At 57.0% G+C, this 27,322-nt stretch overlaps 1 protein-coding gene across 1 annotated transcript in view; it reads left to right on the forward strand.

Moving 5' to 3' along the window:
- The window catches only part of ASS1 (argininosuccinate synthase 1), a 51,321-nt gene that overhangs the window by 6,289 nt on the left and 17,710 nt on the right, over nt 1-27,322 (forward strand). Inside the window, exons 2-11 of the mRNA XM_010955873.3 lie at nt 747-856; nt 2,199-2,267; nt 5,285-5,473; nt 11,101-11,157; nt 13,070-13,144; nt 16,500-16,570; nt 17,134-17,164; nt 22,295-22,385; nt 25,238-25,322; nt 25,840-25,904. Of these exons, the coding sequence (XP_010954175.2) occupies nt 747-856; nt 2,199-2,267; nt 5,285-5,473; nt 11,101-11,157; nt 13,070-13,144; nt 16,500-16,570; nt 17,134-17,164; nt 22,295-22,385; nt 25,238-25,322; nt 25,840-25,904 (843 nt within the window). The remainder of the gene's footprint in view (nt 1-746; nt 857-2,198; nt 2,268-5,284; nt 5,474-11,100; nt 11,158-13,069; nt 13,145-16,499; nt 16,571-17,133; nt 17,165-22,294; nt 22,386-25,237; nt 25,323-25,839; nt 25,905-27,322) is intronic.

Here is a 27,322-nt window from a genome sequence, read left to right on the forward strand (position 1 = left end):
CAGCGGGGCAGGGCTCTGCCCCCAGCATCCTTTTCCAGCCACACCTGGGAGGCAGCCTTGCATGCTGGGAGGAGCCCAGGTTCTAGAGCCAGATGCAGACATGTGCCCTGTGACCTTGAGTTGGCCATTGACCTCTCTGAGCCTCAGCCTCTGCCTCCCCAATGTGCGTGGCAACACCTACCTCATGGCATCATAGTTGGGGTGCAGGGTGAGCCACACGAGACCCCCAGGGCCATGCCTAGCACTGCCCCAGCTTAGCAAGGAGCAGTTCTGATTGGAGATGTATGGGCTGCTGCAGGCTCTGGGACATGGCCCCTCCTGTCTCCGGATGCTGTGTGTCCTTTGTATCTTCGCCTTGGCCTCAACAGCTCAGCCTCTGTTGTCTTCTCCAGCTGGTGGGGGATCGGCTCCAAGACATGCCTCCCCCTGCCAGCCCCAAACGCTGCTGCCAGCATGCCCAGGCCCCAGCTTGGTGTGTGCAGCGTGCAGGGTCAGGGTCCCCTGGGGGCGGGGTGGTCAGGGATGGAAGGGGAGTAGCTGCAGGAAGGAACAGCTCCCCAGCTGGCCCTGATGATAGAGGAACACCCCGTTCCAAACCCCACAGTGAAAGCTCGTGGGGGGTTTAAGACTGCCCAAGGCCGAGGTGGGGGAGCTGGGGGACAGGCCAGGAGGGAGCTGTGTGCTGGGGCTGGCAGATAGGGCTGGGCTGCCTCTGGTCACTCACATTCTGACTCATCTCCCTCCAGACGAGATGTCCAGCAAAGGCTCTGTGGTCCTGGCCTACAGTGGGGGCCTGGACACCTCCTGCATCCTCGTGTGGCTGAAGGAGCAAGGCTATGACGTCATCGCCTACCTGGTGAGCGCGCGCCCCGCGCGTCTGTCTTTCCACCTACTGGTCCTGCTGCTGTGTCCCACGTCCAAGCCTGGCTTCCCCGCTCTAAGCCTCCGGCTGTAGAGAAATGCTTCTGGTTGTGCTCCCTTCCTGTCTTCATCCATCGAGTAAACATCTTTGACGTCCCCGGGTCTGAGATGCCCCCAGAGCACGGGGTGGGGTGGGGGGGCAGGCTCTCCATACGAGTAACTGGACGGGGGGCATGAGAAGCGAGCTTGGCAGAGTTGCTGGACGAGCCTGCCCATGGAAGGACCGTGGGTCTGGGTCTGCTGAGCGGCTTTCCCTTCCCTGAAGTCCCCTGTCAGCCCCCAGTAATCCAGCCAAGACTGGAGAATCCTACACTGGCTAGGCTGGAAGGTTCTGTTCCCAGAGGAAGTGGGCATGGTGCTCTGGCAGGCAAAGTTCAGCTTTTGTCAAGAATGGTCTGTTTGCAGCTAAAGCCAGTCTCCCATTCCTGACGGAGCCAACCCTGTGTTGCTCGGGTTGGGCAGCGAGGCCCAGGGAGGGGCAGCACCCTGCTCACAAGTCCCCAGAGCCTCGACTTTGAGCCGATGCAAAGAGCCCAGGGTTATTCATCCTGCCCTCGGGGGCACAGCGGGGTGGACCAGATCCCGGGCTACCACTAGGCAGATGTAAAAGCTGAGTGACCTCAGGAAAGCACCTGCAGCTGGACTCTGGGAAGATTCCAGAGTCCGTTGAGCAGAATGCAGGGCCAAGGTCTGGGCAGGAGGCCAGAGTGCAGCCAGCAGAAAAATTGCCCTTGTCTAGACGGGGCTGTGGGAACCGGAGGTCAGGCTCCAGCAGGGGGACAGCGGGGCACACCCAGCACAGGCCTCCACCTCCTGCCGGCCCAGGTGCCTTGGGAAGGTCAAGTTGCTGCCCTTGGCTGGGCAGGGAGCGGGGAGTCGGGCAGTGGCCGACAAGCTGAGCTTTGTACTGGCTTTGGGGGAAGTTTGTGGGAAGAGATGAATGGGTTCAAGGGAAGCCTTAGAACTTCAAGACGGTGACAGCAGCTGTCCCAGCCCAACAGGCAGCCGAGCTGCCCAGGGCCAGCTCCGTCAGCCTTTCAGGCCACAGAAACTTTCCCAGCACCCCAGGCAGATCCGATTATTAGCTCCGGAAGGGATTCCGGCTTCTCCAGACCCTGGTTTGCGCCCTTTCTCCTTCTTACTGTGACTCCAGCCATCAAATGGAAGCCACCTCCGTCTGAGAGCTGTGGCGTGTGAAAGGCACTGGTGGGGGGACATTCTTCTCACTCTTCTTGCTGCCCCGGGGCTGATTGGCCCTCTCTGCTTCTGTTCCTCAGGCCAACATCGGCCAGAAGGAAGACTTTGAGGAAGCCAGGAAGAAGGCCCTGAAGCTCGGGGCCAAAAAGGTACCAAGTGGAAGGTGGGGTTTGGGGCTGGAAATGGGACCCGACCTGGTGGGAGCAGCTGTGGGGGTTCCCGTCCCAGAGCTCCTTGTCTCCTACATCCTTCCAATTGGTCCTCTTCCTTCCAAGAGTGTGAGATCAATTCCTTCTGGTTTCAGGTGTGTGATGGCACCATCTTTGGTCTCCCCCAGCTCCTCTTCCACCCAACCATCTCCCATCCCACCCCCCATCAGTCTCTCTCTTCCTCGTCCACCCAACCACCCATCCATCCATCATCCACCTACCTGCCCATCCCTCTTAGCCTTCTGTGCCTCCACCAGTCCTTCCATCCATTCCGCAGAATCAGTGTGTTGATTGAGCATCTAATCACGTGGTGAGCAGGCCCATATGGTGAATGGGGCCATCGTGGTCCCTGCTCGTGTGGGCTCACCGTATGAAGCGTGAGCTTCTCCCAAGAGGCAGCCCCTGGTCCCTGTGCCCCTGCATTTGGGGGAGTGGGCAGGGGACACAGCCAGGATGCTGTGCAAGGTCATCAGCCCACCTGCCCAGTCAGAACTGGTTCCCCCAGCAGGGCCCTTCTGCAAGGTTCTCAGAACCTGGAAAGGAGCCTGGCGCATAGTAAGAGCTCAATTGACACGTTAAGATGAACACGTGGGGGCGTGAACACCCACAGTCCTATGTCCCATCACTGGCCGTGGTCCTTAACCTGATGTCCCTCCGTGGTCAGGCGTCCCTTAAGTCGTGGAGAGGAGAGGAGTTGTCTGAGCAGAGGCTGAGAAGGTAGGGTCTGAGCACTTGGTGGTGAGAACGCACTTCCGGCCAACTCATGAGTAGGGTTTTTGTGTAACGATCTGGCTTTAGTTCATTACTCTTGAAAAGCAATTCTCAAAATCTCTTGTTCTCAGTACCTCTCTTCTTCATTTGGAATTTTTATGTTTCTTTTCTTGCATATAACATTAAGATATAGTTCCCATTGCTTTTCATTCTCTTTCATCCTCTGCTTCATTTTTTAAAAAATTGTTTTGTTTTGAAATAATTACAGACTCACAGAAACCTGTGAAACACGAAGGATCCTGTGACCCCGCTTTTACGCCCTTAACGGTTATTTATTTATTATTTATTATTTTTTAATGGAGGCCCTGGGGACTGACCCCAGGACCTCATGTACGCTAAGCATGAATTCTAACAGGTGGCAGTTTCTTAAAGATGAGTGTGATGAGGAATCTGAAATGGTCGCAATGAATTTTTCATGCATTAACATCCCCCCGTCCATCTTGCGCTCTGAGTGGACCTTTTACCCACACAAGATTGCATAAGATCCATCGGTCATTTGAAAAATATTGTTTCATTGAGTTATGCAGATCCTCCAAATGTTGATACGTTTTATTATAAAATAGCAAAACATCGCATGTGTCGATACAGGAAGACCTCAGAGATAGTGTGGGTTTGGTTCCAGACCACCGCAGTAAATCGAAGAACACAATGAAGCAAGTCACATGAATTTTTTGGTTTCCTGGTGCAGACTTTACCACAGTCTATTAAGTGCGTGATAGCCTTATGTCTAAAAGAAAACAAGGTACACACCTAAAAAATATTTTATTGCTCAAAAATGTTAAGCATCATCTGAGCCTTCAGTGAGTTGTGGTCACATCACAGATGACTGATCACAGATCATCATATGAACATAATAATAATGAAAATGTTCGAAATATTGTGAGAATTACCAGAATGTGGCACAGAGACCTGACGTGAGCAAATGCTGCTGGAAAAACGGCACCGATAGACTTGCTTGATGCAGGGTTGCCACAAACCTTTAATTTGTTAAAAAACACAATATCTGTGAAGTGTGGTAAGATGGAATAAAACTCACATCAGAAGTATTAGGAAGCTGTCAAGTTCATGGTGTCAGATACAAGTTTTCCATAATTCTAATTTACCAAAAAGCTTGGATTTTATCATTGGCAACAAATACTCAATTTTCCTTGAAGTGACAGGCTCACTGCATTCAGTTTTATGAAAATGTTGCCCCAAAACCCAAGTTTGAATGACCCTCTTTTGTCTGTCAGTTCTTCATTCAAGCAGGAAGGATGTTCTATGGAAAAAAAGTGGCCAGTTCAGCTTGTAAGTCACTTCAGGGTGCGGCAGAAGTGCTACCTGTTATTTCACATTTTGGACTCAGCAGTTGCGATTTAACCAAAGTAATCATTTTTACCGCATCTTCGAGACCACCCTTAAGTAAAATTGGCACCTCAAGAGCAAGATGTGAAGAACACAATGGCTCTGAGGAGTTTGGTGCCTCTGCCCTGATTTGTGCTAGGTGCCAGCCCCTTCCCCATCATTACTTTGCATATTCAATATGAATATCAACAAAGTGAAAAAGGCAAATAACTGAGTATCATAAAAAAATGTTTCAATCTCTCCAAAAGGGTCTGGAGGAACTCCAGGGGGGTCTACATTTTGTGAACCGTCCCTCTAGATCAGGGTGTCTCGACCTCGGCACTACTGACACGTGACTGCCTGCCTTGTGCATTGTGGGATGCTTAGTGACATCCCTGACCTGTACCCACTAGACGCCAGACCACCCCAACAGCCCACCAGTTAGGACAGCCAAAAATATCTCCAGGTATTGCCAGCTGCTCCCTGGGGGACAAAATGATCCCTGGCTTTTGTGAATTACATCCATCTACTGCTCTAGATCCTAGGTGGCAACTGCTTCATCTCAGGCCCAGAATGCTGTGTTAGGAGGAATTTAAGGACCACATCCAGTTTCTGCTGGATAGTATATCAAGATTGATTAGTAATGTCTGCCATGTATGCAGGAAAGAGAATACAGCAGTGTATGCTGGATTGATTAGTGATGTCTACTACAGATACAGAAAGAGAAGTAAAGGTTCAGCTTGCTCCAGGATCCATTAGCAATGTCTGCCTTAGATGCCAGCCATGAGAGGCCCCTGGGGCTCTGTCTTCTAACTGCTCCCCACCTTGCCAAGTCTGCCTCACATGGGCTTCTCTCCCCATAGGTGTTCATCGAAGACATCAGCAAGGAGTTTGTGGAGGAGTTCATCTGGCCCGCCATCCAGTCCAGCGCACTGTACGAGGACCGCTACCTCCTTGGCACCTCTCTGGCCAGGCCCTGCATCGCCCGCAAACAGGTGGAGATTGCCCAACGAGAGGGAGCCAAATATGTGTCTCACGGTGCCACGGGAAAGGTGAGGCCGGGATGGACGGCTGGGCAGGAGGAGGAGGCAGAGGGGCCGCGAAGGGGGAACCCAGGCAGCCAGGAGGCGGACGGCCCTCGAGCAGTTGTAGGTTCTCCCCAGAACAGTCAGCCCTGCAATGGATGGACTGGCCCATTCAGTCTGAATAAGAGGAATGTTTTTAGCAGCGAGTGTCAGGGCGTAGGGACAGGTCCGCTCTGCGCCCCGCCTGTGTGAGTCCCACGTGTCTGTTCCACGTGTGGTGGGAGCAGTGTCCGTCACCCCATTTGGCAAACTTGACGCTGAGGCTGGGGGACATCTGACCAAGGTCACAATGTGAGTTGCCATACAGGGTCAGAGCCACAAGGTAGTAAAGTGCTGGAATCCCAGCTGAGTGGCCTCGGGCAAGGTCCTTGCCCTCCCTGAGCCTCAGTTTCTTCATCTGCAAAGTGGGGAAAGGCCCTGTCTTAGTTCCCCGGGGAGGCTGCAGCAGCCCCACAGCTGGGCAGTGTGAACCCCAGAAACGGATTCTCTCATGGAAATTGAGGTGTTGGAGGCCGTGGTCCCCCCAAGTGCCCCAGGGAAGGGCGGTTCCAGCTCCCCCTGGCTTCCAGGAGTACAAGTGTCCTTGGCTCATAGGCATCTCAGTCCCAGCCTCCGTCTTCCTGTGGCTGCCCCCTCAGGGCGTCTTCACATCGGCTCCCCCCCAGGCATGTCTGGTTCTGTGTCCACGTGTCTCCTCTTTATCAGGACAGCAGTCATGCTGCACTAGGGCCCACCCTCACGACTTCATCTTAACTCAGTCACTTACGGAAAGACCTGTTTCTAAATAAGGTCGCGTATTTAAGTCCTGGGGGGTTATGGCTTCAACTTATCTTCTGTGGGAGACAGAGTTCAACCCGTAACACCCCCTACTTCCGGCCTTGTGTGCAGCAGTGAGGACCAAGGACGACCTTGGGCTCTGAGCGGCAGGTTACAGGACTCGAGGAACAAGATTCCGAACAATGCAGGCAGCTGTCAGGCAGTGTCAGTATACAGACTCTCCAGTTAGTGGACACCCCTCTGACAGCCTGGTGCGGGTGCAGGATCCGGCTCGGTAACCCCACAGTTGGCAGATCGGGGGCTCCCTGTTGACCTGACCCAGGGCCCCCACCCAGCTGATGGAGGCAGTGGGGGTTGGGGGAGCGGGCTCTGGCTCAGTGTGACCTAGGGGACACGAGGCTAAGCTTTGGACTGGGGAGATGTGATTTGAGGGTGGCCTTGCCCCACTGGGTGGCCCTGGCTCCTGTCTTTGGAAGCTTCCTTATTCGCTTGGTGCTCGGTCAGCAAGCTTGGATTGGTGTCTGTAAAGGGTTGGACGCGTGCTGGGCACAGGGACAGTGTTGAACTTCTTGGGACCCTCCTCCTGCCCTCCGGGGGCCTGTGTCCTAGCGAGGGAGAGAATGGATGCACAGTAAGGTGGCTGTAGGGTTCCGGGTATGGGAAGAGTGTGCCAGGTGGAGGGAACAGCCTGAGCAAAAGCTTGGCAACAAGAGGCCCTGAAAATAGGGCAGGAGCTGCACCCTGGGCCAGGGCTGGGTGGGGCCATGAGAAGGGGTTTGGCTTCATCCTGAGGGCAACAGACTAGAAGGCTAGGGAGGCCCCCGGCTGGATGGGGGGTGGCCAGTGTCCTCCCTCCATGGGATGTAGGAGATTGTTCTGGAGGGAAAGGCGAGCCCCTGTGGAAGAAGGGGACTGGTGAGTGTGTCTCACAAGCAGACCGCAGACTGGTGGTTCTGGTTTTCACACCTGGTCGTGAGCACACAGGGAGGAGAGTTGGGGGAGGAACCAGAGGTGGAGCAGTGGGCGGGCCAGGGCTTTGGGGGCAGGGACATACATGCCGCCTTCCACCCAGAGGTTCAGGACTGGGGGCTTCAGGCCGGTAGAGCTGGGTTCAGGTCCTGGCTCCCCTGCTCTCACACTGTGACTTCACCCCAGGAGTCTCCATTTCCTTATCTGTAAAATGAGAACCAGTTCATGGGGCAGTTGAGAGCAGTAAGATTTCTAAGAAAGCACTCAACACAGGCCTGGCCCTCAAAAAGGTTGTGCTCACTTGGTGAGAGGGAAGTGCCCCGATGGTGCAAAGATCAGCCCTGTACTGAGGCTGTGAGAACGAACGTCAGTGCAGGACAAAGAACCTCTGAGCCATCTCACCTGTGCATGATGCAATGAGCTGGGCAGTGAGTTCCCCGTTCCAAGACGTATTCAAGCCAAAGCTAGGAAATCAGGATTCCTGAAGGGCTCCTGCCTGGAGAAGGTCCCTCCAAAAGTACCATCAGGACTGAGGACAGGTGGCCTTCAGGGCTAGTGGAGGGCATGTGTCTGTGTGGTGGGTCTGGCCCTGGCTTGGGAAGCTCTTGGGGTCCGGGGAAAGACACCGCTCACCCAGACTAGCTCACATGCAGCTGGGAATACACACCAGCAGCTGTGTGCACTGCCCTACTTGGCCACAAGAGGGCACCAGAGGCTTGAGTGTGAGACCCTTTCCCTGCAGAGAAGCCACTGCAGGAGGTGCCTGGCCACCCAGGGTCCTCTGTTTCTCACCTGGTTCTGCAGGTCTTTGGTTCTGGGAAGAACACCCTCGGCGGTAGTTCTGTGGCCTCTTGGGATTTGGGGGCCTCCCTGCAGTTCACACTCAGTGCCCACAAGAGGGATGATCAGACGTGAAACATCACTGGGGGCCTCCAAAACCAGCAGTGGGAAGGCCACAGGGGACGGTGGGTCCAGGTGCTCCCAGGTTGATGGGCAAGGCACACTCCTGCGCCTCCATTGCCCCTCATTTACAGAACCTGGGGAAGCAGGCAATTTCCTAGAAGAGGTGGGTGAGTGCGGAGGAGCAGGAAGGTCTGGAGTGGGATCCAGAGAGATGCCAGGCTTGGGGCAGGAGGTGGGGGTGGGGAGGGGCCAGCAACCTGCAGGGGCTGGTGGCTTGCTTAGCTGATGGGAACCATGAGGGGCGTCGCTGAATTTACACACCTGGAGGAGGGGATCCAGCGTGAGTGCGGCCATGTGGGGCCAGGCCTGTGGGAGGCTGGCAGCCCCAGAGGCAGATCCCATAGGACACTCGGCAGAACTTTCTGCAAGGGACTCGGTGAAGAGAAAGCTGGGTGTGAGCAGACGGCAAGGGGTCTTCGACAGGTGGGGATATTCTAGCATGACCAGGGCCTCGGGGTCCTTGTTCCAGCCTCTCCAATGCCACCTTCATGCATTTGTTCACTGACTCCGCCCACTGAATACTCACCTAGCACCAGCTTTCCTCCACACACCAGGACATCACTACAGGGGACTTGGGAGCCCTAACCCAGCAGGGGGGTCACACTGAGGTATTGGGGGAGGAAGATTGAGCCAGTGACTCCAAGGAGGAAGGGCATCCCAGGCTGCAGGAACAGCCTGTGCAAAGGTCCGGAGGCCAGAGGCAGCTTCCTGCCCAGAGCCCAGCCCAGGTGGCACCTGGTGCGGAGCGAGCTGGGGCCCTCCCCTCCACACCCCGGGGGACCCCAGTTGCACCCCACCAGAGAGCTGCACCTTCCAGGTCCTCCTCCCTCTCCCCAGTTTTGGAAGAGGGGCCCTGAAATAGGAGCCTGGGGGGCACAAGCAGCAGGAGCTTTGTAAATGGCGCCATCTGTATGGCTGGTCCAGGAGCAGATGGGGAGCCCCGCAGTCCCCGAGGGTGTGGCACCTGCATTCACACACGTCCACACGTGGATCAGACGTATCAGCACATGATACGTCTCCTTCCACCCCCGGGGAAGCCACCAGGGCCACCCTGGTTGCCGGGGATCCTGGGGTCAGGGAGAGGAGAGACCGCGCAGGCCTTGGGTCTTGCCTGGGACAGAGTTTGAACCCAGGGAGCCTGTTTGTTCCTTCGAGGGTCTCTGGCTCTGGAACAGATGGGTGTCCCCATGGTGATCTGGATGGGCAGACACCAGCCCAGTGTGCCCGTCTGAGGAGGCACAAGTCACCATTGTACTGGGGAAACTTGAAGCCCTGGAGAAAAAGTCGTCAGGATACGCAACACTAGAACATATGCTTTATGAATCTAAAATAAGTCTGCTTTTTATTATGGCCGCCATGGCTCTGGGAACTGTGCTGGCCACAGGCCTTTGGCAAGTGTTACTGCCCCCTGGTCCAGTTTCCCCATCCATGAGATGGGGATAATAACAGATCCCACCTCAGGGGTATGCTGGGAGGATTCAATGCGTTCTGTACCTGAATGTGACCTAATAGATGGGAGTGGTGCCTGCTGGCTGTGTGTCCCTGGGCAGGTGACTCCACCTCTCTGAGCCCGGCTTTCCTCATCTATAAAACAGGGTTAAAAATCCCACTAATGCCAGGTGGCTCTCCCCTGTGAAAGCCAGCTCACAGCAGGTGCTCACAGAAGGGGTGGGATGGAGGGTGGTTGGGGTGGCTGGTCCAGCCCCGCTCGGGGGCCCGGGAGATACTGGAAAGGAGCAGCCTCGGGCCTCAGCTCCTGGCTCTGAAGAGAGGGGCTGAAACCTGTGTTTCCGCGTCGCCTGACAAGACTCTGGAAAATAACATGTTATTCCCGCCACTGCCTCGCTGTGCCCGTGCAGTTTTCACAGTAGGCGCGAGGTCCCTTGTTATTTCCGCGGCGCTTACGTCTCCCTCCAGGCCGCCAAGCTGACGGGAGCAGCAGGCAGGATGCCGCAGTCATTGTCTCTCGAGGCTGGGCTGGCTGAGGCCGCCTCCCCTTCCTCCTGTCCAGCCTCCCAGCAGAGGCACAGGCGCAGGGAGGCCGGGCCAGCTGCCCGGGGGGGCCCGCACCCGAGCTCGGACCAGGCTCTGTGCCCCCGGAATAGTCCCTTCTACCTCCGGGCCTCAGTTTCTCTTTGTGCAGAGGCACTGAGGGGCAAGGGCCCTCCCCCAACCAGCCACCATATAGATGGGGAAACAGGCCCCCAGAGGAGACAGTATTCCCAGTTTTATGGACAAAGCACTGTGAAGCCCCAGCCCTGAAGTGAACGTGGTCTCTGGCTGGGGCCAGGCGGGGCCAGGCAAGTGGGGGACCTCCAGGAAGAGGCTGAGGTGCGGGCAGCCCAGGGCTCCCCGGAGTCTCGGCAGGGCCAGGCCTGCAGCCCTTGCGCGCGTCCCCTGCAGTGTGGATGCACGTGATGACCTGTGTGCACATCCTGTCATGTTCCCAGATACGCGCACCCACATCCTGCCACGTGTCCCCCACCGCCGGCCCACTGCCGCGCACTAAAGTCATGGCAGTCACAACTCAGCACACGCCGGGCATGTGGGCGTCTGGTGGACACGGGGGCACACGTCCTGCACACTCGTGTGCCCACGCAGCTCAGCTCTGTGCTCAGGCAGTCCTGGGTTCGAGTCCTGACTGCACCTAGGGGGCAGTAGCTGGTGTGTCCTCTCCAAGAAAGCCCAGTTTTCGTCTTTCTGATGGGATCCTGGTACCTGCTTCAGGAGGGTGCGAGGTTGGAGGTGAGCATCTGTGTGAGAAAACCATCCAGTGGGCCTGCCCTGAGTTGACGCTCGTGCAGCCCTGCCCCTGCCCCTGCCCCCGACCCTCCCACTGGCTCCGCGTTCTGTGGCTCCTGACAGTCCCCTGTTCTGTGTTTCAGGGCAATGACCAGGTCCGGTTTGAGCTCACCTGCTACTCACTGGCCCCCCAGATTAAGGTAGGATGTTGCTCCTCCCCTCAGCGGGCGGACGCTGGGGGCTGAGGCCCCTGGTGGCGAGGCTTGGGCTTCTGGGCGGTCATGTACATGGACCGCATGCACCTGAGCCTTGTGGTGGGCGATGCTTCCCTCACTCACGCCAGCACTCTTCCCCACCCCTTGTCCTTCCCGGGGATGCTGCCCGGGTGCCTGGGTGGGTCAGGCACAGATCAGAAGGACGGGGCTACCTTTCTGCTGTGTCCTTGCGATCCCAGGTCTGGCTTCCCGGGTGCAGCCTGGAACCGTCCCGGGACACGGCTGGCCGATTTCTGCGCGGCCCACAGCCCTCTCAGCCCCGGTGGGGGCCAGCCAGCTAAAGCCCCTCCTCCCCGCTGCCTGAGCCCTGGCCCCCCCGTGTCTTGGACCCTTTCCTAGGATAGGAGTCCCCCAGCTCAGGCCAAGGTGGAGCAATAGAACCACACTGAGCCTCACAAATGCAAGCTCCAGGGAGAATTTAAGTTTTTCTTAAAAACCAAGACAAAAAGCAACAGGTGACGTCATGTTAGGAATGTATCTGATTGAACTCTCTGTATCCAAAATCGTACCATTCAACATGTTATCGATGTAAAAAAGTGATTGAGATGTTTTGTATTCTTTTGGTACTGTCTTTAGACCCGCTGTGTGCTCTATGCTTACAGCCAGTACCGGCCACGATTTGGTGGCCACACGTGGCTCCTGGTTGCCATCTGGGGCAACACTGAGCTCCTCTGAGGCCACTTCTGGCTAAAGCTACAGAAGATGTGCCCCTCCCAAGCCCACAAGGGGCCCTAAAGAGTTGCATTTTTTTTCTTTTAAGTGGAACATCTTTCTCTGTCCCTGGAACCAGCCAGCAGCTGCTTAGGGGGTGAGAGTGGCCTGGAGGTGAGCCGTAATGAGCTCTAATGATCTGTTTTGACCTCAAACACCAGGCGGCTGAGAAGCCCCTGGACAGTGGCTGCTTGTTGATGCTGCTGGCCGGTGGGCATGGCGCCCTCCCCCGACCCCCACTCTCTGTTCCCACAGCAGCTTGGGGGGCCAGGGTGTCTGGTTTCTGGGTCTTTGTCTGCAGAGGCCAAGCCCAGGAATGGGATGGGGCTGGGGACAGGGCCCTAAGCTAGTCTCTGGGAACTGGGATGAGGCTGGAGGGTGCTCCCTGTGCCGAGCCTGGTCCAGGTGCTGCTCATTCCAGGACCAGGGGGCCCATCTCCCACCCACCCTGCCCCTATCAGCTCCCCAGCCCAGAGATCAAACCGGCTTCTTCATCCAAACGACAGCTCCTCTCCCAGCCAGACTGTTGCTGGCAGCGTCAGGGGCTGGGCTGGCTCCAGGGCTGAGTGGGTCTCTTCTTGGGGACCTGTCCCTGACCCCCCAGGCTGGTGAGATGAGCTCAGTCCCTTCAGTCAGGCTCCAACTCCCCTCTTTTCCCCACCCAGAGGAGCCCCGGGGTGTGGAAGGGAGAGAGACAAGAGGGGAGGGGAGGGGGACATCGTATGTCATGTGGGCTGGGCTAGGTGGACCCTCCCTTAGTCACCAGGGGTGGGGGGTCCTGGCCCTTCGAGCAGGGGTGCTAGTGAGAAATTTGAGGCCTGTCTAGTTCAAGCCCTCAAGTCTCAACAGGAGAGACTGAGGCCCAGAGGGGCCAGGACCCACCTAGGGGCACACGGCCATTCTGCCATGGAGCTCGGGTGTCTCCAAGGCCACCCTTTGATGTGGCTGCGTCCCTCTCTGCTTAATGGGATCCCCCTGCCCACCCCCCATGAGCTACGTAGATCCCCTAACCCAGGTGACCAGTGCAGTCCCAGGCCTCTCACCAGAGAGGCAACTGTGTAGCTTAAGGGCCAGGAAAAGCTGGCAGCCGGGCCCTCCCAGTCCTGACTCCTTGTCCTGTGTCTAGGTCATCGCTCCTTGGAGGATGCCCGAATTTTACAACCGTTTCCAGGGCCGCAACGATCTGATGGAGTACGCCAAGGTATGGCCCGTCTCCGCCATCACCCCAGCCCTTGCCCGGCGCCCTCCAGGGGCCGTCTGGGTTGGAGGCGCGAGGCTGGGACCGACTGCCACATCTGAAGCCTGAACCTCTGCCCCCCCCCCACCCCCACAGCACCAGTTCCCTGGGCCACCCCACAGAGGGATGGTCCCTGCCTGGGCTGGGCGTCTCCGAAGGGAGTCCCCAGGCCACCACGCAGGAGGGCACTGGGCCCCCTCTACTTCCCATCCAAACTGCCATCTCTGCGTTGTGTGTGTCACTCAGGGGACGGATGGGGGCGGGAGTGAGGCTGTCCTCTGCCCCTCTATTACCTGCCTAATTGTCCCCAATGCCTTCCCAAGAACAGGTAAGCACTCCGAGGGGCAGAGCCAGACAAAGACGTCTGTTGCACCAGCCTTTTTGAAGTACAAGTTGCAATAAAACATATTAGAAGTTTTGCATCAAGCTCCTTAGCCACTCCCCAGGGTCCCTTTCTTTTTAGCGACTCGATGGCAGCCTTTGACAAACAGCCTCAATCAATCAGACGGGGGGAAAGCAACTCGGTGCATACACCAGAAAATTGCTCAGGTTTTTAAATAGCAGTCACCGGGGCTGGCTGTGAGCTCTCGCTGCAGCCAAGGTGACGCGTGGTAGGGGACGCAGCGGGGACACAGCCCTGCCCCTACCGCCAGCATCCCATTAAGACCTGAAGAGCTCGGAGGAGAGCTCTCCTCTGCCATCTGTTGTTTTATTATTAAGAGGGGAGTTTACAAGGGCAGGCCCATATGTTGCCAAACAAATTTTCAAATAGCAGAGCTATTAAGAGAACCGGGTTGGAGGCTTTTTTTTCTCCCCCTCTTCGTCTCCTTGATGGTGTAGAGTATGAAGCACGTTTTATCTTTAAGAATAATGAATGGGGACCCCCACCCCATCTATGTTCTTAACGACTGCAGTCTTGGCTCAAGAGAGGGCCAGGGCTGACCCAGACGATGCCCTCCGTTTCCGCGAAGCTTCTGAACAAAAGCGGCTCTTGGTTTTTCCAGCAAAGGTGAATTTCAGAATTGTGGACCCTCCTTCCCAGGTTGTGGGGAGAAGCCGCCTGGCTCAGCTTCTGTCTCAAATAACCTTTCAAACAGGAGAGTTTGTCGGGAAGGAATGAGGCCACGTTCCCAGCCACCGGTCCTCCCTCAGAGGCTGGTGTCAGAACTGAGCTCGGGGAGTCAGCGCCTTCTAGGACGGAGGCAGTGTCTGTGCAGCTGGGGAATGACCAGAATAACTGAGCAGCAACCAGACTGTCCAAAATTCAGAGCCAGGCAGCTGCTTCAGCCGAGACAAAAATCAATGGGGCTTTGAAAACCCCGGCTTTCGAGATCCGTAAGTTGTCAAGGCCACAGGGCGCTGTAGGAGGCGCGTAGGAAACATACATTTGTCTCGCTTTCTGCTCCCCAGTCTGCTGTCCAAGGAAGAAACACTCAAAATCACCCCATCCTTATCCCTATCAACATCATTAAATTTCTTTAAGCCAGTGTGCCAGGTAGGGGGCTGGGAAACTGGGCAGACTCCTGTGTCCATGTTGAAGATGGTTTTGTTTTCTGTCCTCAGTTGTATCCAGAGTTTCCGGTGTGTGTGTGTGTGTGTGTGTGTGTGTGTGTGTGTGTCTGTGTGTGTGTCTGTGTGTGTGTCTGTGTGTGTGTCTGTGTGTGTGTCTGTGTTGGCGGGAAGCTCAGGACAGAGCAGCCCAGGAAACCAATCTCTTTGGTCGAGGAACTATTGTTGGCATTGTGTCTCCCTGCCGGGGGTGGGGGGGTCCGTCCTGTCCTCTCCTCCACCCCTTCCCTCCCTTTCTCCTCTCCGTGCTCTGACGGAGCCCCAGTGGGAAAGAGAGAAGGCAAGAGTGTTTCCAGACCACCTCCCAAAAGAAAGGCTCCAGGTAACCTGCCCACTGGTTTCCTCGGCCCCCAGCCTGGGGATTCCGCTCTGTGCGGATTTCAGTCCATCTGGCCCATGGTCCCCACACCTGGCGCACTCCACCTGGAGACGGCACAGGGCGAGTGAGCGCGTGGGTCAGACCTTGGGCAACGCTGAGCAGCCTCTACATGAGGCATTCCATTTGTCAGTGTGGTTTATGGGGAAGAGTATGCAAATTTTCGAGTGGATGTGAGCTGTTTCTTTTCAAAGGAGTCTCCTGGAAAAGCTTGGGAAAAAAAAAAAAATCCAGAGGGTTTAATTCAATTTATTTAGGAATTTTTAAGGTGGTGATGAAGGAAACAGTGGCTCCCTGGAGGAAGCCTCTGGAATCGTAGTCGTGGGCAGTAGCTGAGCCAGGGCACATCCCCATCAGGAGAGATGGGAGGGTGCTGGGGCGGGCTGTGGGACCTGGGGCTGGCTAGGATCTGGGACCCGCCGGGGTGAGGTGCCAAAAGGGGGCTTGGGAAGCAGAGTGTATGGGCATGCCGACCTAAAGGGGCCAGGCTGGGCCACTTCGCTGTCTTCTGTGCCTGGTAAGCGCTGAAGGAGAAGGCAGCCTGTGATGTGTCTGCTGGATCCAACCAGGTGTCAGCCAGGGCAGCACGGGGCAGCTAAGGAACCCAGCTGCATCTCTGACCCAAAAGGCCTTCACAGTGTCACCAACAGCCTTTCAGGCCCAGGGTCTCCGTGGGGATGGCTTTTTCCTTGAACAAAGGATTGGATCATTTTGGAAGCAAAACATAATCAGAACCAAGGGGGAGGATGGGGTGGGGAATCTGGCTGGATTGTTCCCTTTTGGGGCTGCTCAGTGATGTGTGCGATGGCTGTGCTAGGCGGTGGGGGAGAAGGCACCCCCGGAAAGAGCTGGGCCCGCACCTCGGAAGCAGTCATCAGGGGCCAGCAGCTCTTGTGGGCGCCTGGCGCTTCCTTGGTCAATGTTAAGCACCTGTGTGGGCGCAGATGCCCTGGATGAGATTCACTGTGAAAGGGCCGTCCATTCTAGCTCCCAGCTCGTAGGACCATGGTGGGGATCAGCGAATGGTGCTGGGAGACCCTCGGCACACTCTTAGTGCTCCGGGGGCCCTAGAAGTGTAGACTCAAAATCTTCTGGAAGAAGCCTTTAAGGTCAGCATCCACTCTGCAACTTCTCAGACAGGATCTTGTAGTTCCTGCCTGGGCATGTCTGGAAATGGAGCCGTCACTCCCTTCCCAGGCAGCCTGGGGGAGGGGAAGGAGAATGGGGATGCGGTGAGCATGGGGGTTCAAGGTCTTGCTTGCTTGGGAACCAGAGTTTGGGGATGTCTTCGACCTTGACCGAGGCGGCCAGGCCTGACCTTTGCATCTGCTTCAAGCTGCCTCACACCAGCCCTGTGTCTCCTCTTACCTACAGCAACACGGAATCCCCATCCCAGTCACCCCCAAGAACCCGTGGAGCATGGACGAGAACCTCATGCACATCAGGTAAGATGTCGCCCACCCGTCCCCTACTCTGCCTGGCATCACTGAGCACCTGTCTGCTCTGGGCCAGGATGTAGTGATGACCCCACAAGTCACACGGTCCCTGCTCTCACAGAGCCCTGGGACCTCAGGGAAGAAGGGCCACCTTGTGCCCGACTTGTCCCCAGCTCTCATAGCAGCTCTGCTGAGTGCCAGCAGTAGATAGTGGACAGCTGGCCTTGGCTAGGATATTGGGGAGAGCTTCTCTGAGCAAGTGGCATTTGAAGTTAAAACTTCAAGGTTGAGGGGGACCAGCTAGGTTGCAGGGAAAAGCATTTAAAGCAGTGGGAACAGCATGTGCGAAGCCCCCCATGCCCAGATCTGGCACCCTGAGGCTGTGGCCCAGAAGACTGCAGCTCCCACGGCCAAGTCTGGGGGGGCCCAGAATGTTCCAGGAGGATTGGCAGCCATTGCTTTGGCAGAGATAAAAGGACAGACGGGACTTGTGTTGGGGCTGAGGGTATCAGGGTGTAGCTGTGTCCTTCTGCCCCTTCCTTACTCACCCCCACCTTCCTTCTCCCTTACAGCTACGAGGCTGGAATCCTGGAGAACCCCAAGGTAATTTCCCATTTCCCCAGACCAGCAGTCTTTGGTGTTAGCTGCTCCATGCCGATGCTGTCTGGTGTGTTTGTAGCCTAATTTGAAATTTCACGGGGGGCCGGGCATGGGGCTGGGGCCGAGCCCTGCTTGTGTTCCCCGACCCTCCCCACCGGGCCCCCTGCCGCCTGCCCACTCCACACTGCGTTTTGAGATCCACCCCCGTCCCCGGTGCTCTTTTTCTAATTGCTGCTGGGATGAATAGAGGAAGGAAATATTTCAGGGCAGCATAGAGAAAGAGTGTTATTGTGAGACAATAAAGAAGCAATTAGGCAGATGAGACACTTGTGGGAGGGCCCAGCCTGTGCCCACCAGCTCTCAGGCCGCTGCTGCTGCCACTGGGGGAGGCGGCCCAGATTAGAGCCTCAGGACCCATTTGTCTGGGCCTGTGCCCCTCGCCCGCCCGAGGCAGCCACCCTGATCCCCTGTCCCCAGCCTCCCCGGCCGGCCAGGCTGGGCCTCAGCCCCTGTTTGAAGTTTAGGATTTCTCTCCCTGGGGGGTTTTCCTTTGTATCTCCCCCTGCCCACCGTGGGAGATGGGGGAGGCAGGGCGAAATCTATCCTGGGAAGAGAAAAATCTCTTTGTCCCTGAGGGAATGTGTCTCTATTCCCTGGCTCAGCCCCACAGCCGGGCGGGCGGCTGGTTTGGGGGTGGGGTGGGCTGCTCATCTGATGTTAGGGAAGACGTGTGCTGGGGGGAAGGGGGGGCGGTGTGCTCGGGCAGCTGGGCCTAGGGGATCCAAGAAGGCCAGCTGGAGCCGAGGATGCCCAGGTGGTTTGGGTGCGGGCGGGGTGAGCTGGAGCCCTGCCGGGGGTCCGGGGACAGCTCCCCACGGGGCCCAGGCCACTTGGTCAATGCGGCAATACTAGAACGTGAACCATTTCTGGAGCCAGGCCTGGGATTCGCATCCCCTGGCCCCCATTTACTTTCCTTGACTCCTGGCTATGAGCCTCCTCATTTTATGAGTGAGGAAACTGAGGTCCAGAAGAGTGACTCGCCCCAGGGCACCAGCTGCTCAGCAAGGCCTGGTGCCTGGGTCACCCCATGGTGGGGGCTGGCCCTCCGCCGCTGGTTCCCCCCCAGCCCACACCTCCCTTCCCCATCCGCTCAGTCCTCAGCCCAACCGTGTCACTCAGGAGAGCCCGCACCCTTGCCCCCTGGGGGCTGATGGCCCCACGGGGATGCTGCCTCCAGGCCGCAGGCTTTTCCAGTTCATGCTCTGCTGACCCCACGACACTCAGGCCAGCCACCCCTAATTAGCCAGTCAGTCAGCGCCAAGGGGGGCGGAGGAGGCTGAGCAGAACAGAGCGGCCTGGAGGAGGGTGTCCGCTGGGCCCCAGGCCTGCTGGGAAACCATCCACCCTCTTCTCTAACAGCCTGGGGTGCTCTCGCCTCACAACTGGGGGAGCAGAGCCAAGGCCAGAGGGGACGTCGCCCCTTAGGCAGTGCCAGGGTGCCAGTCCCCTCCCCTCTCAGGGCTCTTGTCTAATGAGAGCAGCGGACAGATAAGTAAGTGCTAAAGGGTGTATTTTTAAGGATTCTACCACCCAACCTAGGTGGGAGGATTAATGCTTTGTTCCCGGAGATCTGAAACCTGGATCTGAATCCCAACGCTGCTTTCTGCTGCTGTGCTACCTTGGACAAGTTACTCACCGTCTCTGAGCCTCCAACTTCTTAAAAAAGCACTTGGCCTAGGGGAGGGTATAGCTCAGTGGTAGAACGCATGATAAGCATGCACAAAGTTCCTGGGTTTGGTCCCTAGTACCTCCGTTAAAAATAAATAAAAATAAACCTAGTTACTGCCCTCCCCCAACCACCAAAAAAAAAGTACTTGGCCTGTCCCTGGTGCAGGGCAGGACCTCAATCATGGAACCAGTGGTCCTGTCCTCCCTTCTCAGGCTGGCTAAGATTATCTGGGAAGGAAGGAGCCACGGTCCTCTCAGGCAGGAAAGGCTGGGCTGCGTGTGAGTCAAGGCGGAGATGCCCGCTGAGAAGCAAGGGGCCAGGCCGAGGAACCAGGGTCTGGCCGCTCTGGCCCTGCTTTCCCAGGCAACCCTGCTGCAGGGTGGGGACCCATGGGGTCCTGATGTCCTGTTACCACCAATAGGTCCCAGGAATGAGGGGGCAGCAGCCAGGGGCCTGGGAGTGCTCCTCTCCTCTCCGCGGTGGAAGGAATGCTGCACCCCTGGCAGCCCCGGCCCCCTGGGTGGCGGGGGCGGGGTGGGGGTGGGGAGCTGGGGAGACAGAGCTTCAGGGAACTGGTGCCCCCTCCCCCTCTCCAAAAAAAGCCCAGAGACCTGCGAAGGGAGGGTTTGAAGGCAGATGGCGGAGCCATTTTCTGCCTCCGTGAGGGTTGATTGAAGGGCAATGAGGCAGCTAATGCGAAGAAAGATAGAAATTTACTTGCTTTAACTTCATACGGCCCACAGTGAAAGAGTTCATTCAGTTGCCGGCCCGCCGTATCTGATGGATGAATAAACCATTGCAGCATCGATCATGCCTCTACATCATGGTTTAGTTCATGGGCCATTTGCTTCCAATTTCTCCTTCTCGGCCCTGTTTCATGCTTTTCTTTCGCCCTCTCCCCATCCTTCCCCCCCTCCACTCTCTCTCTCTTTTTTTCTTCACTCTCTTCCCTCCCCCAACACCCCCCCCAACAAGATGACATTGGAAGTGAGCCCTCCTGCTGGGATGGATAAATAGATGGTATTGATACTCGGCAACAAACTATTTGTCATTTGAACTGGGCTTTTAGGAGGGAGAGTAAAAAGAAGGCAGGCGTGAGCCACCTTGGAATGCAAAGCAAATGTCACTTTATTTCTATTTGGTTATTTTATTTAATCGGTGCTGTCAGGGTGTCGGAAGCCTCCGACTTCCACCGTAGATTGCTAGGTCTTCCCACCTCCTCTCTCCTCCCAAATGCAAACGTTCTCATCCTGTCTGTGGCTCCGCTGACAAGAGCCAGATTGGAAACTGTCTGGTGGAAGGGCTGGGGCTCTCAGCGCTGGTGCCCCAGGTTGAGTTCAGCCCAGGCTGGACGGCCAGGGAGGAGCCCCAGGCAGGTGAGGAAGGGAGCTCCGGAGTCATGTCGGCCACCCAGAGTCCCCAAGCCCTGGTTCACTTGCCTTTTGGCTGAGGATGGCCCTCAGGCCTCTCTGTTCCCAGGGAATGTGGTGGTTGGCAGGACCCATGAAAGCCTGGGAGCCAGGCATTTCTCTGAAACCAGCCCGATGCCTGGGCTGCGTCTGGCCATGTCCCTCGTGCTGTTTCTCAGGTAACTAAAGCGGCTGGGAAACCGCATGGGGTGATGGAAAGAGCACGGGACAGGGGTTCTAGCTAGAGTCCTTGAAGCTGGCTCCCACACCGGTGGAGCAAGGCGGTGTGGTCTGAACAAGCAGCTTCTTTGGCTTTGGTTTTTCAACTTGTCCATGGAAGCATTAGGCTGGAGGTCCTTAAGGACCCTCCTCCTCCCTGGGTCTGCCTTGGAGGTCCATACCAGGTCCCTGTTCCCATCCCACAGATGGAAACAGATGAAGGGATGCAGCTGGCCCCAAGCCACACAGCATTTGGGAGGTGCAGGGGCTCCATTGCCAGCCCCATCTGAGCTCAGACATAAAGCCAGAAGGATCAATTGTCCCTGTTTGGTGCGGACTGGAAAGTTCCTCGAGGTGTGGGAACTGGGATGATTGCTCACCTTGACAAAGAGCCAACAAGGAAAGTGACAACAGGTGAGGGACTAGGGCACCCCTGCTGGCCCGTCTCTCCTGGAATGGCTCTTCTTGGAGCGAGGCATCGCCAGGAGACTATTCCAGCTGTCCTGTTGCCTCCAGAGTGGGTTAAAGCTTGCACCAGGCCTTCTCTGACATCTTGTCCACTAAACAGCATAAAAAACGTCTATACATTTAAATGGTAAGGCAGTCGAAGGCAAGTATCAGTTCCCCCACTTTACGGATGAAGAAACTGAGGCTCAAAGAAGTGAAGCAGTCTGTCCAAGGCCCCACAGCCTGAGGTCTGACTCCTGGCTTTGGGGCTGTTTTCCACCAGCCTAAAATCCAACACATCAGTGTTGAGGGCCTCGTGGGCTTCCTGCCCTGTGCCGCGTGGTCCCTGCCCGCACGGAACGCACTGTTGCACCTACAGCCCCTCCCCCTTGGCCTCGGGTTCTTCATCTGTAGGTGGGGTAACTGTACTTGACCTCACCAAACAGGGCTGCTGAGAACACGAAAGAAGCTGCAAATGCAAAGTGGCATGGGAGCATTCACAGGGTTTTGAAAGCAAAGATTTAAGGGACGACACCTCCCAGGATGTTAGCAGGTGGACAACAGCTGGGCCCTGGGATGCCCACAGGAGGGACATGAGCAGTCCGGCCCAAGAGGCCCCCGGCCCCTCTGTGGCGAGGGTCCAAGCCTCAGCCTGGGGGAGCGGGGCCTCGGGAGGCGGGAGGGAACTTGCGAGTTCCAGGCAGCCAGCAGCACCGCTGCATCAAGACGCAAGGGGCCCGTTTTCCAACACGCCCAAGAAAAAATATACATAGAGGCTGATGTGTTTTCAAATGGGTTTTTGCTTTGCTCTCCTCTTTTCTCCCTGTGAGTATTAACCTCGGGGACCCCGGGGACGGCTCTGCTCGCCGGAGCACCTGCTGGGGTCACGCACAGTCATTAGCTTTGCGGTCAGTGCAGAATAAACCCCAATTCCCGGCGCCTGCAAGAGCGTGCGCGCCCGCTCCCGGGGAGCCCGCCTGGCGCTGCCACCGCCTCGCGCCTCCAAAGTCGCGCTCTTCCTGCCTGACTTGTTCCTCCTGCTATTCTACCTCCAGCTGTGGGGGCGTCGAAGAAAAAGATGAGATCAAGTTGAGGGGAAAAATCGTCTGATTCCTTGAGCCTTTTGTTTGCCAGGCCCCTGGCTGGCTCTGGGTAGGGGGCTGGGAGGCCTGCTGGACTCTGCCAGCCGGTGGCAAGTGCCAGCAGCCCCCTGGTTCTGGAGTGGGGTGCAGGTCTCAGCAGGCAGTTGGGTGCAGGGTGTCCAGGGACTGGCCTGGCACAGCTTGGCTTGGACACACCACCCTCCAACCTCTTTCTGTCTTTTGTCAGAACCAAGCGCCTCCGGGCCTTTACACCAAGACCCAGGACCCGGCCAAAGCCCCCAACAGCCCGGACATGCTTGAGATCGAGTTCAAGAAAGGTAGGTGCCCGCCTGTCAGGACTCCAAGGGGCAGACTCCTGGGGCCCCGGCTCCTTCATCCCTCTTGCCTAGGAGCCTGGGCACAAGCCCTCTGCATCCCTCCTGTGTTTCTAGAAGCCAGAGTTCAGGCAGGAGCTTCAGGTGTTCCCCACTGCCCCCTTTCCCCTGAATGGCATGATCTATGTAAGCCTCCAGGCTTGGAAGGAAAGCACACTTGGGTGCTGTCCCCTGGTTCATGGGCACCAGATCTGGAGGGAGCATTCTAGTCCCTGAGCAGCCACTTGCCAGCTGCTTTGGCCCTTTGGGGAAGTCATTCAACTTTCCTGGGCCTCAGTTTCCTCATCTGTAAACTGGGGATAAAAGAGCATCTGCTGCCTCGCGTTTTCATGGTATCGAATGAGGTCTGGGTGGGGTGTATCCAGCACAGGGCCCAGCATTGAGAAGGTGCTCAGCAAGTGCGAGTCTTAAAGAGCCAGCCTCAGGGGCCCCTCTGATGCCACTGCTGGTGCTAAGTTAGCTGCGTGATGCATCTCCCTACGCCCCATCCTGGGTTCAAAGCTGCTGCCATTCCTGCTCGTGTCCTGATCTCCTCATTTTCTCTGTTGTCGACAAGAAGTGTTTGCTGGCCTGGTCTGAGGGCCCAGCCTCAAGCCTGGTACCAGGGACACTCTGTGCCCTGGAGGATAGAGAGGAAGGCAAGGCATGCCTGGTAACGGGAGGAGTAGGACCAGGTTCAGGGTGAGGGCTCAGGGTGTCCAAGGAGAGGACCTTTCCAAGAAGCTGCAGAAATCAGAGAGGCTTCCTGGAGGAAGTGGTACTGGGCAGGAGCTGGAGGAACCAAGAGGGGTCTTGAGGGCATTCCAAGCCCAGGCAAGGAGGCCGGCCCTTCTGTCCACAAGGCAGCTGCAGAGAGGGGACAGAGAGTGAGGGGCTCTGCTGAGAGGCCTTTCCCAGGGCACCTCTGAGGATCGGGGAGGAGCAAGCAGGGGATCAAAACCCTGCTCTCTCCTGCTGATGTGACCTTGACAACCAGTTTCACCCTTCTGGGCCTCAGGCTCACTCACCTATAAAATGGGCCACAGAAATGGTGCTCATAGGTGCTGAGCGTGGTGCGTGGAATGAGGTCGTGGGAAACAGAGGCTCTTGGTACTTTAATAACCTGCCTCCTCCTTGCCTTTCCCCAAAGCCTGGCCAGGCCAGTGGGCATTTTCATGGCTTCCCCAATCTGTTCAAACCCTTGAATTTCGTGCCACCTGGGGACCAATGGGTCCTTGTCCAAGGCCCCTAGAGGCAGCTGGAGCCCTAAGTCCATCTTATGCCCACTCTTTTGGACCCATGCCTGCTTGGGTGTGGGATCCCTTTGGGCATCATCTCTGAGAAGATGGTGGCATGGGTCCAGGCAGCACCCCCCATAGGTCCCCCAGGAGCCCGGGAGAGCGGTGAGGATGGGAGGTGGGCAGGAGGCAGAGAGGGTCCTGAACACAGGGTCTGGCCCCCTTTCCTCCTGGAACAGAGCAGCCCTGAGGGCTGAGCCTAAGAAGAAACGTGATCCATTTTAATGCTTTGAGGACTGTCTGGAAAAAAAAAAGTAGACGGGAGGAACCCTCCCTGATGACTCCCCATTCACCCTCTAGTTAATTTATTTGAAGTTTTAATCTAATTATTAACTATTTTAAAGGCTAAGAGGCTTTCTCCGGCAGCAGCACCAACAATGTCAGCTCCTCTCGGGGACAGGCCCCTTCCAAGGCCCCGAGAGGCCATAATGAGACCGGGAGGGAGAGAAAGGGAGAGGGGAGAGGCGGGGGGTGGCGAGAGGGGCTTAAGGTTCATTATTGGGCAGACTTACATTTAATAGCAATTTACAACCAAGTTATAAAACCCCTGGAAATGGGGGTTAAGAATGGCGAGGCTGACAGCGCCTGAGCGAAGCCCTTCCAAGCGGCGCCCGGCTAATAAAGACTGGAAAGCCGCTATTGAGGCCTGATTGGCACCCGATCGCTGGCTACATGGTAATGAGCTGGGCAGATGGGTGGGGGATTAGCCGCCAACTTTGAACAGCTTTTCTTTGTCACTGTTACAGCTCTCTTGTTAGGCCTCTAATACATTTATTGCTCATTTCACACCGCTCGAGAAAATGCCCCCTTGCTATTCAAAGTCAACCCCGAACCCACCCACTGCCCCCCCTCCCGCCACCCCCTTGACTGGGCCCTTCCCTCCCCGAGCGGCCACCTCCCTCCTGCCCTCCTGCCACCCCAGACCCGACTTCTCAGAATTCATGGGCGCCTCCAGCCCTTCGCCCGCCAGAGCGGGCATCATTCCACCCCCATCAGTCAGACGGCTGCATGTGGGTCTGGGGTGCAGGACTGGGGCACAGGGGTCCGCCTGACAGACGTGGCAGGGGGCTGTGTGTGCATGTCTGCATGTGTGTATGTGCATGTGTGTGTGTGTGTGAGTGTGTGTGTGAGCTCAGCCGCACCTCGGCCAGGCGGCCCCCCGGTAACTGGTGGGACAGAAGGTACTTCTGCGTAAGACAATGGTGGAGCGTGAAATTCAATTAGTTCGGGGCCTGGTTCCAATTTCACAGCCCCTAAATGCAAAAGGGGCACAGAGAATGGGAAGGGTGGGGGAGAGCGTTTTTATTGCATTTTCCCTTTCATTCTGGGGGGCTTTCTCGCCCCTTCTCTCTCCCCAGCAGGCCTCAACCTGCACAGGGCTTTTCAAGGAGTCATTTGGAGTCCATATCTGTCACATCCATTTAAGGCGTTGCGGGTGGAGGGAGAGGGCGGGGGAGAGGCGCAGGCTTCTCCGCCAAGCTCAGGCCGCAGGCCCACCGCCCTCTCCTCCTGCCCTAGGGGTCCCTGTGAAGGTGACCAACGTCAAGGATGGCACCACGCACAGCACGTCCTTGGAGCTCTTCATGTACCTGAACGAAGTCGCGTGAGTGCCGGCAGCCGTGCCCAGCCTCCAGGGAAACTGTTGTCTCGGGCAGGCACCAGCTGGGCCCATCACGGCTGATGGTCCCAGCCTGAGGTTTAGGGGCCGAGGAGGAGAGGCCTGTGTCCTGCAGTCAGCCTTGGTACTGCCCCATAAGCGCGAGGTTCTTTGGTTTAGTGGGAGAGTCCTGATGGCCCTCAGCCTTGGATGGTAAATGACTCCAGGGGGTCCACTGCCCCGTAGGGATGGTCCAGCTGGAGCTTCCAAGCTCTGCTGGATCTGAGACCAGGAGAGAAGGAAAGGTGAGCAGTGTTTAGGGCTGGGGGCACACGAGGCCCAGGACAGAGATGACGGAAGTTGCAAATTGAACTCACTGTGTAACTCAGGTGATCCCGTCCCTCTCGGGCCTGAGTTTCCCCATCTGTACAATGGGTGGTAGGACCGGTGGCCTGGCTTAGATGTCCTCTGAGTCTTGGATCCTGAGATGGGGACTGACGCCCTGCCTGTGGTCTCCCCACAGGGGCAAGCATGGCGTGGGCCGCATCGACATCGTGGAGAACCGCTTCATTGGAATGAAGTCCCGAGGTGAGTCTGTCGGCCTCCCTGGAGGCCGAGCCTCAGCTCCCAGAAGCCACTGAGCCCCTGTCACATCGCTATTACCAGGGCAAGTCTTTTCACCCTGCCAGACTCAGTTTCCCTCTTGTGACATGGTGATGAGGGGCCCTTTGCCTATGACGTCCGAGGCATTATGAGAAGAGCTGTCCTGGGAGCAGGGAGAGCCTAGGGGTCAGGGGGAGGCTCAGAGGAGAGAGGAGTCCAGGACCAGGTCTGGAGGTCAGGCCCTCCTGTGCCCTGGGCAGGTCGGCCAGGCTTAGAGGCAGACCATGTAGGGCCAATTTTGTGGTCATTAAAAGCTGCATGGAGGAGGCCAGCTGGCTGGCAGGACGGGAATCCTGCCAGGAGTGGGCGCTGTGAGCCAGCCGGGGCCCTGAGGGCCTGTCCCAGGGTCTGGCATGGTGTGGAGGAGTGGGGGCTTTCTCCAAGGATGGGCAGGACTCCGCCTTGGTGCTGAGCGGCTGCCACCTTGGCTAAGCTGCCCGGCCCCTATCAACCTCTGGCTGGGCCGGGAGGGAGGAGAGGCTGGACCCCAAGCAGGCACTTCCGTCCCCTCAGGGTTCCCTATCGGTTGCTCATCAGGTCATCCTGACCTCCCCCTCCCCCTGTAGAGGAGGAGCTTTCATGCCCCCCTGGGATAAAGCAACGCCAAGTGCTTTGGGACTCCAAGCGGGAGGAGCAGGTTTTCAGCAGTTGGAGCCCCGAAGTCAGGCACTCGAATTTTCAAGTACCAGTGAGTGGTGCACTGAGGCCTTCTGTGTGGACAGGTGTTCAACTCGCTTTACTTAGGGTCAATTTTAAAAGGTGACACAACCAGATAAAACCAAGCCAAGGTATCGTCATGGCCCTTTGTCCTTCAGGATGTTTTTACTAAGATTCTAAAATCCAAAGAGCGTTGACGGCCAGATTCCAGCGGCTAGAAAGGCCCTGGCCCGGGAGGCAGGGTGCCGGGGCTCTCGAGCCGGGCTCCCTCCCTGTGCCTTGCTGGGTGACCTTGGAATTGTTATCTCGGGGCCTCAGGTTCCCCAAGTGTAATGTGGCAGGCCTCGGGGTGGGAGCTGGATCATTCTGGCTGTGACCTGTTTGAGTTTCTCTCAAAAGGGGAGGAAGGGAGGGAAGGGGCCGCTTTGCCTCTTTCGTGTTTTTTTCCTCCTCGACACAGCTATTATCCTGAGGTACAACCTAATTGAAAGTCTCTCGGGAAGGCCTTGTGGAGAACAATATGGCTAATTAGCTGCTCCCTTTTCCCCTCACTTACCTTTGTGTCTTACCTATATTAACATCTGATGAAATGTCCCTTTGTCTCAGTCTGCCCTTGGGAGCCAGCACAAAGCACATTATCCAAGGCAGACCCTGGAGAGAGCGTGGGGGGCCAGAGACCAGCACCC

Source organism: Camelus bactrianus, chromosome 4 (genome assembly GCF_048773025.1).
Source record: "Camelus bactrianus isolate YW-2024 breed Bactrian camel chromosome 4, ASM4877302v1, whole genome shotgun sequence".
Classification (NCBI taxonomy): domain Eukaryota; kingdom Metazoa; phylum Chordata; class Mammalia; order Artiodactyla; family Camelidae; genus Camelus; species Camelus bactrianus.